This window comes from Sparus aurata, chromosome 5 (assembly GCF_900880675.1).
Source record: "Sparus aurata chromosome 5, fSpaAur1.1, whole genome shotgun sequence".
In the NCBI taxonomy this organism is placed as follows: Eukaryota; Metazoa; Chordata; class Actinopteri; order Spariformes; family Sparidae; genus Sparus; species Sparus aurata.
In genome coordinates, this window is record NC_044191.1 from 19793724 (window position 1) to 19814614 (window position 20891).

Here is a 20891-nt window from a genome sequence, read left to right on the forward strand (position 1 = left end):
CCGGAGCATCAGAACTCTCATCTGTTGTGCAATATGCCACTTCAAAGCTGCCGTGTAGGTCAGAATTTCAAAGCTTGGCTCAGGCATGGTTTCTCATGCAAAATGAAATAACGAGACAGAAATTAACTAACAGACAGGGGGAAGTGGCGGCTCAGACTGTCCTTTAAAAGGCTGGAGCCATCTGAGTTGATTGAGAGTTTACAATTCAGTCTATTTATCAGCCAGTATACTCCACTGAAGGTGAAGCTCAAAAGAGGGACTCACATGTCCCTCACTGCAAACTCACATGTCCACGGCTCGGTTCTCAACTGAAGGAGCGGGATTTCCTACTGTGAAGTTTTTGTTTATAGCAACATTTATTGTAACACAATCTAATTATGTTAACAAACCTTCACTAATGCTTTACCTTATAAAAGATGATGGTCAGAAGCTCGCTCCACCAGTTTTACCGGAACTGAAATATATGGAATATTTCAGCAACTTTTGGACGGACTGATGATGATCGATGACGGATGAAATGTGGTTCAGATCCTCTCCCTTTCTTTCTTTTTTTTTTTTTTTACAGCGTCTTGACGTCAACATTTTTAATTTGCCAAACATATTTTGGATAACAAGCAATCACCTGTTCAACTAATGACACCTCCATCTGCCTCAGCTGAAGTCTGTGTTTAGTTCTAATACAAATGCTAGCATCCTGAAATGCTAAACTAGACCGATGAGTAATTAACATCATACCTGCTAAAGTTCGGCGTGTTAGCATGTCGATGCTGCACAAGATTAGCGTTTGTACTGTATGATATGTATTTGTTGAGTTTTTTATATCTCAAAGGCCCATCTAGGGATCGATGGGCCTTAAAAATAAGCATTAAATAAATTGAGCAAGATGCCCTGGCAAAATTTGCATCAAGCATTTCGGCATCATTTTGGTGTGCAGATGTGACTTCACATCTGTATAATTAGCAACAATAAACTTCACTTTTTAGAGGTTGTCAATTGCTCATATTCACTGCTGCTCTTCTATGTTCAATAACTTAGTATCTTTGACATCTTTTGGAAGGTGATTAAACAAAACGAGCTGTTTATGGATCAGCAGATTTACTGAAACAACCTCTCTCAGTGAGACAGCAATCACCGAGCTGTAGCCGGAAAACTTTAGGCGTTCACAGTGTGCAACCAGCTGCTGCCTGCGGCCGTTCATCGGTACATTTCTGCACATTTCAAACTTCGCAACTCTCAACCCCACCGCTTTGTTCACTTTCATATTGACACTTTATGCTCTCAGGGGGTCCAGCAGCTGCGATCACAGCTATGTTCCGAAGCATACAGATATAATTCATGTTCAGCAATTCAAACGTTGTACCTTTCAGACATAAAAGCTAATTTAAAATCAAATTATTCAAGGTCACGAATAAAAAAGAGTTCACAAAAACTGAACCACAAGAAAAAAATGAACACTAATTCACAACTGAAAAATTAGAATCCTTGGAGGCAATAGAGGCACGAGGCAAATAGCCTAGATGAGATGATGGTTATTTAAATCTGACAGGCTACACCTTATATTAATTTGTTTAAATGTAGCCTATTGATCTAGGGGTTAATTGTCTGTAGCCCATAGTACACGCACCGTGTGTCCTAAGTCGTTTTTTTTTTTTTTTGACATATCGTTATAAATGCTCATTTTAACTAAATTACATTCTCATTTGGAGTTTGACCAGGTTTGGGGTCAACGGCGCGCTTCAAATTCAATTAACTTGTGCATTTTAAACTGAATCCTCAGGAGCGTAATGTGTGTGTGTGTGTGTGTGTGTGTCCTCAGCATCGGGTGTTTTTGCAGTGGGACGCAGTTCTGGCCGTACTGCCAGTGAAAACCAGTGAAATGCGCGCGGCTCCGAACATCTGTGACCTGCCCCGTTCACTGTCAGCGTCACATTAGACCTCGTTGTTGTTGTCGGTGTTTTTTTTTTTAAATAGCTCTCTTGACATTCCAAATAGAGCAGCTGGGAGAGATCACGGGAGGATCTCACTCAACCATTATCCTGTTAATCCAGCTCTCATCCCACCCCCTTCAGTCCCGACGTCACCGCATCAAATACGCACGGACTCGGCTGTAAACCGGCCACTCGCGCTCCGAGCGGCAGTCTGAGCGCATCCTGTGCCACATGAAGCGCTCCGCAGCGACGCACATGAAACCGGACTGACACTGCACACCGCGGAGTGGACGGAGCCTGACTCTTTATATATATACATATATATATATATATATATATCTCTTCTGTGTTTTGTCTTTCTCCTTGATCTATGTCTCATTCCGAGGAAAGTGGACGTTTTTTATTACTTTTATTTTCCTCAGAGCGCACAGCCCGCCGTCAGCTTGATTTGAAATAAACCAAGGTAAGACAAGTTTATTAGCCTTAATAACTGTCAACACTGCACGAGTTTTTAACAAATGGGTATTTATGGCATTCATCCCCCCCCCCCGCCAAAAATAAAAAATAAAAAATAAAAAATATTTCGATCTATTCTCAATCGGACTCCCTGAATCATTAAACAGCTTGTTTCAGGCTTACGGACTTTTTCTTTCGCGCGTCCACCCTGCGTCCCATCCAGCCAGCTTCCTCTGTTTGATGCGCCGATTTCTACTTGGACACAGAAACCTTTGTCCATAAGCGGTCAGTCGTGCGTGCTCTTGCGCGTAGTCAGCTCCCCAAGTTTGCATCTTGGTCACAATCACAATTTATAATACTACTACTAATAATAATGCATTTTATTTGAAGGCGCATTTCAAAGCCCTCAAGGACACCGCACATAACAACAACAGTCCAACTAAAAACAGGGGACAATTTAGTGCAAATAAACATAGATAAGTAAGAGGATGCAATTATATGGTGCCAGCTCGGTACAGAATCCAGACTCCGTAGTCCTCACCATATAGGAATTATATGCGCAAAGCTCCCAGAAGAGGAGAGCAATCGGAAGCAAAGCAACTCTAAAAAACGTTTTTTTTCCCCCCCATGGGCGCATGTGAAGTGCAGCAACCGCTATGCGCGCACGCTTGGGACAGAATTAATCTATATCTTCTCTGTTTCCCCTTAGAGCTGCTGAAGGGAAATTCAAGGGCGTAGGTACAGTACGTGTTGGTCACTGAAGGCTGGGGGCTGAACCTGGCTGAGGAGAATCTGGGGAGTGAAGAAAAAACCCACAAAAAATACTGTTCTCATCTTCTAGCGCCTCAAAGGGAAACATAGTGTAGGTCAGCCTGAGATATGAGTAGAGTTGATGCATGCAATTACATCTAAACACCCCCTGGCCATTCTCACTGCAGAGTCATACAGCCTGGGAATCACTGTGGTAATTTTTTAATTACATGCACGTTTTAAATTGATGCGAAGCTGAATTTGCAAGCAAGTGATGGATTATTCATGTAATTCAGTGTCTTCAGGAAAGTTTAAATTATTCAGTAGATTAAATGAACAGTGATTGCCGTGGATCAATTTTAAATTCGTCTGCACAGTGTTTGCTTTCAAGCCCGGTCATAAGCTGTTGGTGAAGTATCAGGGACGCTGGACATAATGAGGAGCATGTAGGAGGGAGATCATCCGCTGATGCCCTCTTATGCTGGTTTAATTACAGGATTTAGTCAACAGGAGTCACTAAGAAAGCGTTCTCAGTCCTGCGGTCCTGCTCTGGGTTTAATAGGTCTAATGACTGCTAATGAAAAGGCTCCAGTGGGTGATTTATGAGCTTTAACCGACATGCTGGGTAACACGAGTGCCTTCAGAGATCATACTGTGCCTGCGCAGGTACATCTCGTGTAAAATTTCAGTCTGCTCAAATAAAAATTCCAAAAACATAGAATGTTTTTGACCTCTTCCCCATGGAGCACAATATATGAGCGTAATGCCGCACTCTGACATGCGGTAATCTTTCATTCGTTAAGTGCCTCTGTTACCAGGATTATAATCTCCAACATGTTGAGTTTACATGGCTCTTCCCCCATTCCACCTCCAGATTTAGGCTGCCTATACAACCAGAATTTTCACTCAACCTGGACAAGTGCATAAAAGCTAAATGAAGGCCATGACTCCTTGATTACTCCTCTGAGGGTGAAAAAAGGCTCTGAAACCACCTTTACTGGATACTAATGATTTCCAATAAAGCCCAGGGAGAGGCACACATTACCACACAACACAGGGACCGATATTCTGAGACAACCATTACCATAACCCACTGTAATGATTTCTCTCTGGTCAAATAATTGGTATAAAAATTCACCAGCGGTGGGTGAAAGCGCAACCCCAGAAGCAACTCGCTGAATCTTATGAATACGAAAAGCAATGAGGAGAAATGTGGCAACGCAGTGACTTTAAGATGAACAAACATGAGCAAGATTGTGCTCTACAGTAGGATGCTATTTGATTGAGCTCATTGTATGTATTTGAATGGCACCCAGTGTAGCACATACCTCCGCCAATGCCCCACACTCCCCCTTTTCAATCAAGCCTAACACATTTTTACCGTCCATAACTGCGTAATCATAACCATTCCAGGAACCAAATCAGATTGTGCTCGCTTACTTGTGCTCGCTCACATGAACACCAGCCGCCCAAATACGCTCTCTAAATACGTCAAGATTCATCGTTCCCTGAGAAATGAATGAAAATGTTGAAAAAGTCCCTTGATCAGTCCCTTTTTCTTTTGATCAGTTTCCCTAAACTTCAAAATTACCAATCTGAGACATCAATCTTTAAAATTCCAAGTTAGGTAGTAAATGTACTTTGTACAGTGCTTTGGCTCAAGCATCCATCGACACACTAACTCTAGATTTAGGAAAAATACAAGTAAAGCGAATCCTTTTCAGTCCAAGAGACTTTCAGCCAGTGTTGAGGACAACTACTTTAGGTCAACTCTAAAAGCAGCTTAGTATGACCCATCCTTATCCTTCTTGTTAGGCGTCAAACTGTGGCTGAAGTCATATAAAGAGCTATAAAGAGACAAGGTTAAAGAAGCACAGAACTTTAAACCAGTGTCAATGGGGAGTTCTTTTACTTATTAACGTAGTGAAGTCATGTTACATGCATAAGCTGACTGAAGTTGCTGTGTAAACTGTGTAACTGAAGTCACAGACGCGAACTAGTGTAGTTTCCAGGCTGCACGAAAACAAGAGGCATATAACACAAAGAAACTCTATCTACTTGTGTCCAAAGGATGGAGCAGGCTTTTCTCAAGAGATTAAAAAAAAAATCTCTGAAAGTATAATGTTTTCTCACACAAATTAAGGCCTATCCCTTCGCCTCAGCTCTTCAATTCTCATAAACACAGCATCCCACTTAAAGACCGACAAGACACATCTACATTTCCATGAATAAGTCATTAATACAGAACAGTTGGGTGCACATTAAATAGCAACACATGACCTCTTTTCTTGCCCAGTCATGTTTAATTCAAACTTTGTTTTTTATTCACACTGTAAAAAGCAGCATGCAGGACACTGTGGTACAACTGTGAGGTTTATCACCGTCACTGATGTGAAGAAGCGCTTTCTTCCAACTGAATGTTGCTACTGTTCTCCGGCATTGGCACATAAGTAGCATCCAATCATTACCGCACTCGTGATCAGACATACTAAGCCCGATTCAGAATTGTAGCAGTTATACTTATTTGATGCAAATCGAAGCTCTTTCATTTGACAGGTAGAAACCATCACTGCAGTTTATTTTTCTATTGATTCGGAGGAGAAATCCACTTTAAATCATTTGTGAAACTTGGAAACTGCTGTTGGAGACAGAGAAATATTATTTTTCAGCTTTCTTCTGATATGTTCTGATGTGTCACTTTCACTTTTGACTCTACGCTCAGACAGACTCTTCACATTTTCGCAAGGACAACAGACAAGACTGTGAGAAAAATATGGCCATGTTGAAAGCAGTTTCAAATTCCTGAATAGACTGGAGTCATTCAAACATTGAATCATTCAATCTGCTTTACTGAAAGGAACTTTCATCAGAAGTTTGAGTCTGTGACAGACGTTGCCGTTCTTTTCTGCACATGGGGTAGTTTGAATGTTTGACATGCATACCAAGCCTTCCAGTGATTAACAGAAACACAATTAAAACAGACTTTTACTAAATAATCCACTGTGTCTCAAGAAGCAGAAAGTAGAATTTTTTACACAACCCCGGTTCAAAAAAGGTGTGGATGCTGTGTTAAGTGCAGATAAAAACAAAATGCATCATGTTTACCGACATTCCAGAGCCAGTGAACCCTTGCTTGTGAACCAATGACTCTTTTATTATCATTCATGATGCTATCACCCATTGGTGTCATTCACACTGGAGACACGTCCCCCAAAACCTTTTACAAACATAATTTATCAAAAAGTGTTCTGGACGATAGCTTGCACGGAGCAATGTTAACTCACCAATGAGAGCGCTTCATCTCCATCCTCACCTGCTGAAAGTGACTGCTGCTGTCTCCTGTTCCAGATAAATTCCTGTTTGCATGTTGATATTCAAATTGAGTTATGATTGGTTGAAGTTGATTAAAGATCTCATGGGTAAAAAAGAAAGTACATCTATATAGTATTGAAACAGGAGTTTAACTTACCAATGAAAGGTAAGGTTTCCTTGCTATCTGTAGCTGACATTCTGAACATGATTCCTCTGGTTGTGATATTGGATACTGTTATCACTGCTGACATGCACTCGTGCCTTCTGACAGTATAGACGTCATATTGCCATTGTTGAATGACAAGGTGTTGCAGTTTTCTACGTGATCCATATGGATGACTGTTACTTATGTGATCCTGTCCTGTCAGTTTATGCTGAGTGTTTTGTGATTTTCAACTCTGTATTAGCCTAGGCTTTGCCATTTTGATCTACTCTAGCTTCAAACGACGTAACCTTTCCGTCAAAGAAGCTAAACATTCTGTGTTCAAGCTTCTTAATTGTAAAGATTTGCTGCCTTTTTTTAAAATCTGTGTTTTCCGCTCAGCCTTCCCTGGGCATATTTACGGCTGTTGAAATATTTTTGGCAACCCGGGAAAGCATTTTTTCTTTTTCTTAATCTGTACGATACCATCCATGATCGATTAACTAGTGGACGATGTGCACCCACTCTACACCCAGAGAGAGAGAGAGAGAGAGAGAGAGAGAGAGAGAGAGAGAGAGAGAGAGAGGGAGTGAGGGAGAGAGAGAGAGAGAGAGAGAGAGGGAGTGAGAGAGAGAAGGAGTGAGGCTCTCTCTGGTATTACATCCCTGCTGTAAACACACCGATTGTGATGCAACCTCTCTTATTTAATGTGGCTCACATGTTTTTGTAAAACAGAATCGTGGGTGAAAAATCAATTCAGGACACATTTGGGAAAACATAGCCAAGGACAACTGAGCGCACACACAGGGAGAGAGGAGCAAAAATGAGGCGAGGAAAGTCAGTGTGTGGACAAAGCAACAATATGTAAGCAAACTTTTTCAGCGATTTTGGAGCCTCATTCCCGTGCCATCAAATACCATCACCTTTTGGTTTGTGGCTCGGGTCTGATAAATCAATCAAACTCAATTAAACAGATCAAAATGCGATCCAAAATTGCTGCACAAGTGAATGAAAAAGAAATAACATGGTATAAAAACAGGTTTAGAGACTAATGCAAACCAGTTGCAATTAAATAAAAACTTGAAATTATAAAAGATGAGGTACAAAATACAAAAACAAATACATATAAATAATGATAGACATTTCTTTAATATTGCACAAACATTTTTGAGAAAAAATGTTTTAAAGGCTCATTATTTTGAATTGACACTCAACAATCAAAATGGAGGCGAAGACACTGGTTTGTCTAATGATGGAAGATAAACCACAATGCGTCGCAGCCCTCCTCCCGTGCGAGTCTCTCTCTCTTGCTTCCAGTCTTCTCTCAGGGGAATAAACAACCCCACTGTGCGTTTGTTATGATTCTCTCTTCACCTGCACATACGCAGTAAACAAGAAAAGCTACTTCTGTGGAGGCTGGCTCATAATCCCAAAACAGTAGCATACACAGAGAGCTGCAGATGGGTCTCTGACATCACCCTCTAATGTGAGACATGCCGTCTGACATAACGATCTGCCAGAAAGGCTTTACTGTAGTATGTACCACTAAACGGCTTTGTCCTACGCGATTTAAGAACAAATGTAATATTGTCAGTGATCTAACAGTTGTTTGGACACTTAACCTTTGGCATGAACTTTAGATTGTTCCTACTATGATGCTTTAACTGTGACGAATGTAAATGCTGGGACTACATCATACTGTAATTAAAAACGACTTCCAGTTCAAACTTGAAGCTGTACTATTCAATATTTTTTATTTTAGCAGTGGGGTGAAATGACAGCCTTTAAAATGAGAGGCTGCTCAAGGCCACATACAAGGAGTTTTCTCCTGACTCTGCGGTTCTCAACACCCTAGTGTGTTTTAGTTTTACTGTTTTGGTTTATCCTTGCATTCTCAGCACAGTGATTTCCAGTCACAGCAGCCAATTGTCATCAGCAAAACTCCTCTGATAAACCCTCCGTTCACTCCCTGCCTTACCTAAGAAAGCAAGAAAATAATCTGATTCGCCACTAAGTCGTGTCTTCATCTGTCACTTCCCAGGTTTAAAATGAATGAAGGACTTGAGAACAACTTGACTCAACTCTATGACAACTGGACATTTTACAACTCCTCCCTGGTGTCCGTCATACCCAGGAGCAACATCACCTATGTGGGATTTTACCTTCACCAGCCGTCCACAGCAGCCATCTTCATCGTGTCCTACCTGCTGATCTTTCTCGTGTGCATGGTGGGAAATGGAGTGGTGTGCTTCATTGTGCTGAGGAGCAAAAACATGCGGACTGTCACCAACTTGTTCATCCTGAACCTTGCTGTGAGTGACCTCCTGGTTGGGATTTTCTGCATGCCCACGACTCTTCTTGACAACATCATTACAGGTGAGTAATTAGAAGCTTTCAATGCGATGCTCAGTGTCACAACTAGGAATTGAATCCATGCAGGCTGCACAGTCAACATCTCCACCTGTCCAACACTTCAACAACTTAATTGCTGACAGCCACAGTTGTAGTTCACTGTTGAGGTGGCATGCTAACATGCTACAAAATCTTATCTACGAACAGAAAAATTAGCGGATACTCTATGCAAAACATCAACGGGCAATGACGGTCCAGAGCAGAACCCTCCATCCATTCTTTGGAGATGCAGACTGAGGATTAATCAACTCTAATATCTTGCAGTCTGAGGGTAACAAGTACATAAAACACTGTAAGGTTCCTAATTAGGATATCCTAAACCATCTTATGTAAGCTTGTTGGCCTTGAGCGTGAACCACAACTTGGGCCTGCACCCCATTATCTCTAATTATTTCTCTTAATTTCCCACACTGGGAAGACCAAACAAGACAACATCAATTTTCCTGAAGTTACAGAGCGAAAACCATGTTGATGAAATATTATGGATGATCCTCGGACATCCCATTCCTGGGAGGGCAAAATGGAGCAGCTGCAGAGAGCTGACAGACACACCAAAGTAAAGGGCTGTTGCTCTGGGAGCAATATACCATCTCGTCTAGCTGCATTTCTGTAAACCGGAAGCTCTCATGTTCCAGGTCACAACTCCTTTAGCGTTAATCTTTGGCATAAACTCAAACGCCCAGCAAATAAACCTCAACAGCCCCTTTCAAAAACATTTCCTCCACCCAGTTCAACGTCCTCTGAACTTCCAGCGGAGGAACGCTGGTCCAAGAATTAGATCCAACACAGTACAAGCGAGGTTGATGGATGATGAAATGAATGTGACAAGGTCAAACTCTGACTAATAAAAGCTGAATCGAGGTTGATTCAGCAGAGCTGAGTCTAATGAGCTCAGCCTTAGGTATCCTAAAATGAATAAACGGTTATATTTTTCTTCTGGTGCCACCCTCAGCTCCACAGGACTGCTAGACTCGTTAATTCTCTGATGAACTTGACCCTTAATATCTTATCATTGATATCATTTAATTTACTGGAAGGTGAACTTGTTTTTCCAGTTTAGGCTCACATTAATGTGCACTACTACGGTGCACGGGGCCATGCCACAAAGCATGAACCTTGTTGTTTTCTTACCAGCCTGTGGCAATCAAAAGTCAAGAAGGCTCAGAGGAGCTGACTTTGTGATTCATCATGTAGGTGACAGTCTTCCCTGCATGCATGAACAAGACCAGGGCTTTTTACACATCGTGCTGATTGGACTTGACAGATGGCTCTCGATGACACAAATCTCACATGAGCAATTCTTAAGGCGAGTGATAGTGGCTGCCATTTCAGATTGTTAATATAGGCAATCTTCGGTGGCAGCAGTGTTCTCTTAAAGGTCCATTTTGTCAGAAAAGTAGATTTTTGAGTGTCATTCCCAGCTCATCATATTTTGACGCTTTGTGTTTCAGCGTCAGTATCTGATGAGCTGTGAATGATACTCAAAAAAAAACTTTCCTTATGGTGAGAAAAGTGTTTCTTCTCAACTGACTAAAATCAAGACAATAACTTTCAAAAGACTCACAGGCATTGTGAGGCTTTTTGAAATCAGTTTGATATTGATCAGGTGAAGTGAATGAAAAAGGAATTTTGCACTGACTGTGGAACAGCTTAACTGCCGTATTCAGAGGTTTACTTACGATTCAATATCTGATTAAAGGGGCTCTGTAGAATATCTGTGTTGTGCTGAAAGCCGGTCCTAAGTTTATGTAAGCCGCAGATCGACAACTTAAACAAATCATACACAGGCTTGAATAGGCAACCGAGAGAGATGGGGAAGGCCTAATTTTTTAAATCATGTTACAATCTGCTTACATATGGCCGATAAATACATGATTAAAACATGTTAATTGCTACAAAATGTTGACTATAAATTAGGGCTGTCAAAGTTAACTTTATAACGTATTAATAACGCAACATCCTCTTAACGCCGTTAATTTTTTTAACGCGCGATTAAAACTCGGTATTAAAAAAAAAGAAAGAAACGCGCATTGTTTGATTTACGGCTATCGGTGGCACCTGTAGTCTTGATCCAGAGGGTGGCAGAAGAATAAGAAAGGGAATCAGAAGAACAAGAAGCAGGGTTGGCGTTTGGGAAAAGTGGACTAAGAAAGCAAAAGTGAAAGTAAATGGAGAAAGGACTTACGAATGGCAAATTCTCTTTCAAAACATTGCCAGATGGGGCACGCAGGTGGTCGAGTGGTTAGCGTGCATGCCACATACGCAGCCGATCCCGGTTCGATTCCGGCCGGAGGTCCTTTGCTGCATGTCACACCCCCTTCTCTCTCCCATATTTCCTATCTGTTCTACTGCTTAATAAAGGTGTCTATGCCGAAAAAAATCTTAAAAAAAAAAAAACACTGCCAGATGGTTTGGTCCATAGGACAAAAGTTATCTGCACGTGCTGTCAACATGAGCCTTTTATTTTCCTGCATGATTTGAAGGGTTGAATAAACATTTTCATAAAGTAAGCATATTTGCCCTTTCTTATGTTGTTAAAAGTATTAAGAACATGAAAAAAATACATTAAGGTACATTTAGAACAGAAAGAAATGTGCCAGAAAAATTGCGATTAATCGCGAGTTAACTATGGACAAAATGCGATTAATCGCGATTAAAAAAATTAATTGTTTGACAGCCTTACTATAAAAATATAAATAATTATAGGCCATCATCCATCTATTGCCTCGTCACAGGAGCAGCAAATATTGTGTAATCAGTCGTTGTCTGAATGAGAGACATGCCCGACCCTGACATAGAGTTTGTGGAAATCCAGCTGGCAGAGTGCTTTGTATGATTAAATCCCCGCTGCAATGACGTGACAAATGGACAGCTTGCAGCCACCAGAGGTAAACATGGATGAAAGCTTATTAGCTCTGCAGTAGATTATCGCAAGTAGAATCATGCAAAGTACTACAAAACCCTCTTTGGCATATAACCATGTCTATAAATATATAAATATATCACCTTAGTGAAATCTACAGAAGGGTTCCATCAAATTTACCTGATCAGGAACAAACTATTGAGCAGGCACTTAAACCACCACTTACTTAGCACACAACAACTTTTCCAATCAGTTGCATTGACCAAAGTGTTTGACTATGGGGATTTCTAAAAGATAAAATCATAACAGACAATGAGCTTCCTACTAAGCAAGCAGTAGTTCTTAAAATGACTAAAAAAAGGCACAAGAGAGCACTGAACAGACTCCACTGGGCTGTAACAACAATCCTACTTTTAGTTTATTAAGTGTATAATTTTTCCTGACAGAATGCTATCAAATACCTCAACATTTTACCTGCCATATTGTTTGAGACAAAATAACACTAGAGCTGACCACACTCTACACAACAATATATTTGATGCACACAGACAGTTAAGTGAATCGTGGGGTCAGGGTAGGATTGGGATAGAACACAGACTTGACTTTTAAAGAAGAGTGGCAGACAGACACTATGATCTTAACAATATTAACTATAAATGAAACATTTTTGATGGGAATTGTTTGATGCCTCTGGCAGTTCACATTTCTTTCAGAATTTTTTCGGTCATGTGAGATTTTTCCATATTTTTGGAGATTATAGCTAGAATACAGTATGGATCGGATACCTTTGACACTTCATGCAATCGAACGGGTGAACGATCACATTCCTTGTATGAAACGGGAATATCTCAGAAAAACACAGGTATAATTAGAATTTCAATATAAGTTCAAGTTGACTGCGTGAGGATGGTTAGGCATGTTGAAGGAATCTGGCCCAGTTCACCTGTTTAACCACACTCACTCCTCTCATGTCATGTCAACACACACACACAAACTATTGACTCTTTTGTCTAGACATCAACATTCCTTCAAATTCCTCTGAAAGGTGTTGAGATGTTTTTTTAATTGGTGCTCAGCTGTGGCCAATTCCACTGTTGCTCTAGACTCATAAAAACCCAGCATGTGTCTGTTAAAAGGTCCACAGCTGCCAAAAGTATTTGCATATTCATGTAGTTTGGACTTTAAGTGAGCAACAGAAGATTAGGTGGTTAATTACATAGAAACCAAAAAAGTAATTACCTCAATATGTTTAGAAAAATTCCCCAAAATGATTTCAGAATAATATTTTACATGTCGATTGGTCAGTAAAGTAATTTTTTTTTATTATTTACATTTTCACCAATGTTTTTAATTGCAGTGTGACAGGGAAAGAGCCTGGTTGTTGGACTGGTGAGAATGTGAATGGTTAAAAGATGTACTAAAATGTCCTGACCTGCAGGAAATGAACAGAGACTATTTGGAAACTAAACTGAAACAATTCATCATGGTAATTTTGTGGTTAATTTCAAAGCAATTTCAAATATGTTGCTAGCTAATTATCCCCCACTTACTGTAACTTTTTCACTGTGAGTGTGTTTCCGAGATCTGTAAAGGAACATTAAAAGCCTTATCAAATAGCCATTTTTTTTGGTTCTGCCATTTGTTTGACATTCAGTCCAGTAAGTCATGTGGTATACAGCAGAGAGGTGAAGATTATACATGGGGAGGGGGAGTGTCATTGGTCATTCCAGTTGACTGACATTCAACGGATACTGAAGACCTTCCTCGGGGAGGAGAACAAGAAGTGAAGGATCATAGGCGAAAAATTCTTGCTGGAAGCACAACAGTCAGAAAAGCACTTGTGTTTGAGTAACAGTGAAAGTGACGCCTTGAGAAAAGGGTCAAGTCGAGTCAGGCTGCAGTTTCAAAAAGAGGCACATAAAAGACAGAGAGCGCAGGAGGTGAAATACTTGTTGGTGTCAAAGAGATGAAAACTCAGTCGCTCAGCTGGAACATGAAGCCCTGTGTCAGTCAGAAACTGGGCAGAGCTAATCACCAGTCTACAAGCATCCCCACTTGAAGGATTTGTGATGACAGGATCACGCTGCGCAGGGCTTTTCAGCAGCAGGGAGTGGGACATCCAGACAGTCGATGACATTTGATCGGGTTGTGAACCAAACATTAATAGGATGGTGACACTTGGGGACAAGTCTTTGGTTCAAAATGCAGTTTTCTAGACTTTGGTGCCTTCACAGAAGGGGTACAATTGGCATTTATTTCTGGGTGAAATGACTCTGCAGCAGTAAAAGTAGTAAATGTGTAAATGCAACCACTTTATACTGTCATTGGCGCTTTTTCGCACACCAGAAAAACAACAACAAAAAAATGAAAAGACAAACTCGACAGTCAGTTGCCTATTTTTAAAGGTACTCCAGTGTGGTTAAAAACACATATGTATATACTGTATGTATATATGCAAATTTGTGGGTAAAAATAGGATTTGAGAATTCAAATCTCATTTGTACATGTTAATCACTGTGGTGATGTGTGTGTCCTTCTGCCTCTGAGTGTTATTAGGGTGTCTCCTGTCTGCTCTTTTAAGAGTGGACAACTTGCAATCTGCCATTGTCTTTCAAAGACAGCTTTCATCTGATGCCCAATTTGGATGTTTACGGCGCATAATTGAAGATGATGGGGATTTGTCATCTGCATCAATGCTGAGTGGCCCGCCGTAATTTTTAAACCACTTGAAAGAAGCCTTGCAAGTTACTGAAGATGGATCATGTACTTTTTAATAAGATATTGTGGACAGTGGGACTGCATATCACGCTGCATATCTGCTTCAAGCTTAATAAAGATAACTCAATACATTTTTCTCAGAATAGAACCACTTTCCTATCAGTATTTAAAAACCTTTGCAATTATATATCTATATCTATATCTATATCTATATCTATATATCTATATATATATATATGTGGAGCATCCCTGTGGGCTGTGCAACCTCATAAGCACATATCTATAGTCAATCTGTTCCCTACCGTAATTGCTGATCAGCGCAGCCTCAGTCTGAAGAAGTAGAGAGCCGCTCCAGCCCAGACGCTCAGCTTTGTACTGCAGTGAACGGATCTGCGCTGATCGGTGATTACGGTAGGGAACAGACCAAATATAGTACTTTATATAACCCCACTTCAAAAAACCTGAACTATCCCTTTAACGCAATGGTAATGTGTATGTTTTTGCCTACAGTGAGGAAGACATTTCGTAAAGCAGTATGGCTCTGCTGTAAGTCCATGGTTCAGTCTTGACAATGGATAAAGAAGCTGTTTGCATTCCAGCAGAATAAAGACAAAAGAATAACATGCTTACTGTGAGAAAGAAAAAAAATGAATAGGATGAAAGTATAAACAACAGTTGAAGAAAAAATATCCCACATAACTCCCACCTCTGTGAAGCTTCCTGTGACAGTGTTGGTCACAGAGATAGTGTGTTGAGCTTGATACCAACACATCATCACATCATTTACATAATTTATAAAAAAAACATTGTTTAAAGATCAAACTGGAAAAATGCACACATGTACCTTTGAAATTAAACCCATCTATCTCTGGAAATTGGGAGATGATGTCTCCACCTTCTGGTTGGACATTCTCAGAAAGGTCAGCAGTGACCTTCAAATAATTTGAGCTGCAGAGCAGGGTAGTGGAAAAATATGGGCAGTGGAAACAGCCAAGCTGTGCTGCCTTAAGCTCCAGCATTATTACTCTCTGTATTGGAAGATAAGAGCTGAAGGCGACACAAAGCTCACATCGATTGATAATCAACTTAAATGATATTTCTAGTTACAGTTATGATTGTCCTGATACTGACAACAGTATTGGAAATACACTATACTGCCTAAAATGTAGGAATTGGTATCAGCGCGTCTTTGCACTGATGGGATCACACATCATTTACTACCAAACACCTGTATGCAGAGTTTTTCACTTCACAAGCATCAGCCGATAGACACATTCCATGTTGGAATCAGTATGGGTAGGGAAGACATTGTGTTGGAACATCTCTAGTAACAGGTTTGTCTTCTCAAGGGGCTCAGACTAAATGTATGCACATAGCTATGTAAAACTTCCCTCAACCACATAGTGAAAGACCTGTGTAGACAGCTACTGTTTTATGCATGGTCAATCTGATCTTATGATGGCGTGTTTGTTGTAGTCAGACATCATGCTGCTTCAGTTTGCAAACCACAGACAGGGATTTTAATAAACAGTGGGCAAAATTGAAACACTAGAGGCAGAGACTGAGTAATTATGTACTTTCTGTACCACCATGTCACCACGTCAATACCTGAAACCAAAAAGGTGCTAGTAAAAACATCGGTTGTCACTGGCGACAATAACCCAGATGCAAACCGACGCCTGAGCAGAAGAAAAACACTTCTCCAGTGTCAGTCAGTGATCCAGTTCACAAGAACAATGAGCAATTGGAGTTGCCATATGTAATTACACAAACACTTAGAATCATCCTAATTAAAAACACACACAACTCCAGCTTGTAATGCAGGCTGACAATGCTGAGTAGCAATGCGTGCAGCAGGTAAATTGAATATTATGTCTAAAATGTCTTTATCCCCTTCACATCTTCTCCCTATACTATATAAACAACATACAGTTGTATAACCACAGCTATGAGCTCTCAGAGTGCTAAATGTATACCCCCAGTCACCCTTTGTTAGAAAAGTGTATGGTAATTAATACAAGCCAGGGTTACACAAGCTGAGGGCCACACTGAGGAAAGAGCGCAGTCTGTATTCATTTTGAGACAATAAGACACCTACACTGTGAGCAGCTCTGCTACAAGTCACCAGCAGCCCTGATTAAGTGCTGCAAAGAAAAGGATTGTTCCCCCCTATGGCACAATACATCACATCAAATCCCTCCTGTACTCTGATGGGTTTGTGTGTGTGTGTGAATGTGTATGAGTCTGAACAGGTGTTCTGTCTTTATGTGTTGACTTAGCGGTAAATCAGCTGATTGCATCTCTCCCTTCGATAGGATGGCCTTTTGGAAGCCTGGTCTGCAAAATGAGTGGCATGGTTCAAGGGATCTCAGTGTCAGCATCTGTCTTCACGCTGGTCGCCATCGCTGTTGACAGGTACAGAAGTGTTTTTTTCTACTACCACTTGAACACAAAACAGTACAATTTCCTTTTCCAGGCGACTTTCACATTTGAATCAGACGTCACAAAAAAAGCACAATCCTATAAATTTATGAGAAAATATTTTAAAAAAAAAATCACAGTCATTAACGTCCTTCTTAGAGCTTTAATTCATATTGGAAGCTTCACCGCAAACTGGCACTAAATGTGTTTGTGTTAATGCAGCACGGTCCTCAAATATGTCATAGGATTAAAGTTTTGTTTATTTCTTTGTTTCCTCATTTGTGTGACAATACAGCCAGAGCTTCATCCGCAAGTTTTGCAGATTCAGATTTTACTTTCTGGAGAATGCACCTTATGGTATGGCCTACAAACACAGAACATAACAATATAATAGCAAACAACCAGAAACAATATTTAGCACAAACAACACCATTTAAAGAGAGGCAGAAAAGCATCGAGTTTATATGCTATCATTCAGTTAAGTTTTACTATGGATGGGTAAATTACAGAGTATTATGGCCGATACTTATTTCTTTTCTCAACAATGCTTGTGTTTTTACGCTCATGCAAAGCATGATAATCATCCCACAGGCAGTTGTCATCACATTAATTACTAAATCTTTTAATCCCTTCAGGACCTTTGTATCTTCCTGTTTGGTGTCATAATTATAATAATAATTTGCATGATGTTTTCCACTTTGCAGAAGCAAAGAAAAAAAAATGTTTTTTTTGTGCGAGCCTGCTGACAAACCAACCGACAAACTGGTATGATGAAAACACATCCTCCTTGGTTGAGGTAATAGCTGCCAAGCTCACTGACGTCAAGAGGGCATTCAATGCGTCAAAAGGACAGTGCATTTTAGAGACATCCATCCCTGAGATAAAGGCTATTATCATAGTCTATAATCACTATGGTGGCTAGAACCTATCCCAGCTAGTCCTCATACAGCAAGTGTACCTCTGGTGTAGAATATGTTAGCACAGATTTTTTGTCCCCAAGGTCATATGTCCTTGAATCTTGAAAAACAAATGACCAAAATCAAGTCACTTGATCTTTGACCATTTTACTTAATTTTCTAGCCCTTGTCAAGACAGACAAATGACCAGGATTGTGCAGATTTCTCATCTTTATCTGATACTCACCCTCTTTTTAACAATTGTGCTGAATTGCCCAGTTGTTCAGCGAGATGGAGGAGGCAGCAGAATCTCACAGCGGGGAGATTACTGTTTGTCGCTCACACTGGAGCCAGGCGAGGTAACACAGCCAGTAGAGTTTACAACCGCTCTCTAAGCTGTGAAAATGAGAGTGCTGGTATTTTATCGTCGTCTGGTCCTCAGGCCCCCAGCAAGCAGTGCAAGGCACTCTGTAACAATTTGTAATCGCTGGAGGGTGTCTGCGCCTCTGGAAAGGACAGTTGGAGTTTGAAATGCTTTGACATCCAAAAGCCAAAGTCACCTATCTATCAGACACATGATTAGAATTTGATTTGAAGGAAGGGAGGAGATCAAGAGCTGTCCCGGCCGCTCTTTTGGACAGTGTGTTCATGGCACGGATAAGCCAGACCACTAAAGAGTCACAATTTTATTCTGATGTGACCTTATTGCTCTCATACCATTAGCAATTATACTATTATTCTAAATAGTATGTTGGGATGGCATTGGCTTGATATCTTACAGTGGTAAAGAAACACCACAATAACACCAACTAAAGTAATTCAGGAATACATTTCTTGGTCTGGATGTCTCTGCATGACTCTGTTCGCAAACTAACAATCACAAGATTCCTTCTCAGTGAGAGCTTGTGTCAATCCGCCTCCTGCCTAACACGGGAGATGCCAGTCGAGTCTAATGATAATGATTCCCGTCTCTCGCCTTCGATGTCTCCAACTGATCTGCTCGAAAACAAGCAAATCTATATTCAAATCAAGTTTAAACAAGTGGTTTTTCCCTCGGCGTCTTCACTTCATCGCTCTCCTGCAGCTGCTTCACAGTGAAGGCTCTGTTTTCTAATACACTTCTTATCACACTGGTCAAATGTCAGTATGTTCCTTACAATCGTAAGCTAAAAAAATATACGTATACTTTACTTCAATATTTCTATTTTCTAGCTTATACTATAATACTCAACTACACTTCATGGTGAAATTGAAAATTTGGATATAAGTTACTGATAATACATCTGTGCCGTGGTTGAATTATGATGAATACAGGACTTTTTCTTGAAATTTAGTATTTTGTGTTGCTTCGGAGCTACTTTTACTTTAGTTAAGTCCCACAGCACTTCCTCCATCGCTGGAAAGTCGGATGAAATTTCGTAGTCCAAACAACATTTCTGACTATTTCATCAGCCTGGTTCAAAGAGGCTGACGCAGATTTTACAAAATGTTTGGCAATTCAAGATCAAATGAATAGATTATGAGCAGAGAAGTAACTAACTGTAACTAACTATTTATTCATATAAATTGTTGGTCAATAGAAGTCATAGACGACAGCTTGTGAAGGGCAGACGCATTTTTCGAAGGCCTGAGCAGTAGCGATTCACAAGAAGGAAAACAAAAATACCTTGACCAGAGGGTCACTGATTTGGTTAGTCATGCACATTTTCAGCACTGCACAGTGAGAGAAATGAAGATGGATGGATCCTACTTCAAAAGGAAGGCCAAAACGCGTATCAGCCACCCCGACAGCAGAGTCACAGCTACTAGGACGAGAGGTCACACGGTCCTCTCTTACTTCACAGATACACTGCTGATGGCCGGACAGTCACAGACTGCATGATACACTGCAAGAATAACATAAAGCACTTCTCTAACTGCTGATTTATAAATATCAAAATGTGAACTCGGTGCAAACATTTACATTTTTCAGAGAGATTCAAGTTTAGAAACGCTGTGCGTTCGTTGAGAAATCTTACAGACTGCAACAGAACAGTCCTCGAAAATCTCAAGTGCACAATGGCCTGTTCATTCCATCCGTTTGGCAAGCACAGCTTGCTGCTGTCTGTCTGGTCTTCTAAATAGGAACCACAAAGACAACCTTGTGCACAATTTGGCATGTTCATAACATACCTTTTGTGAACAGATGGCAATAAAGTTACAGATTACAATGAAGGTACAAAGGGGAGCTGTGATAATTACAACCCTTTTGTTTTGAAATTGATCTGCAGTCCTGCCCGAAGCTCTTATTCCTGCTCTGACTGGAGTGAGGCTCAAGGAGCGAGGAGGAATCTCTGAGGAATAACGAGCAAGGACACATGAAACCAGCTGACATGACCCCTTATGTAAAACAGTAACTGTTTGGAGTAAAGCAACAATACTAATAAATCATGAGCTCCATCCTCCAACTCTGAGCACCATTCATTTATTTTCAGTTGGTTTAATTTCTACTGGAGGGCTTCTTCTGACACAGTCACATAATTAGTTTACCCTTTATAAGGCATTACAATAAATGATTTGTTCAATGTATTATTATTATTATTATTATTATTATTATTATTATTATTATTATTATTACTAGTGCAGTGCCCATAAGAAAAATGTATTCCTATAGAAAAGTGGCAGGTTAAGTAGCTTTTTCATGGATGGCCAAATGAGGCTGTGTTTGAAGGTGGGACGTCAGGGATATTTAGGTTTGTTGTAAAATCCGATATTACAGGGTATAATTGGTCGTTTGGACTATTTTTGATTTTGCCATTATATTTCACCTTAAAAATTATTTACTTGGTGTCATTATTTTCAGCACAACCTCACATGTGTGACTGTACAGTTATTTTTTTATTTTGACATACTGTATTAACACAATGGACCTAAAATCACAAAAAAAACCATAAAATCTGAGTAGAAAGTTAGATTTGTTTACTGTGAAAACCACAAATATGTTTAACAAACCA

The 20891-nt window shown here is 40.2% G+C and overlaps 1 protein-coding gene across 1 annotated transcript in view; it reads left to right on the forward strand.

Annotated features, from left to right (window-relative positions):
• The first annotated feature begins 2087 nt into the window (after positions 1-2087).
• The window catches only part of npffr2a (neuropeptide FF receptor 2a), a 28950-nt gene continuing 10146 nt past the window's right edge, over positions 2088-20891 (forward strand). Inside the window, exons 1-3 of the mRNA XM_030418127.1 lie at positions 2088-2391; positions 8630-8964; positions 16897-16996. Of these exons, the coding sequence (XP_030273987.1) occupies positions 8637-8964; positions 16897-16996 (428 nt within the window). The 5' untranslated portion in view covers positions 2088-2391; positions 8630-8636. The remainder of the gene's footprint in view (positions 2392-8629; positions 8965-16896; positions 16997-20891) is intronic.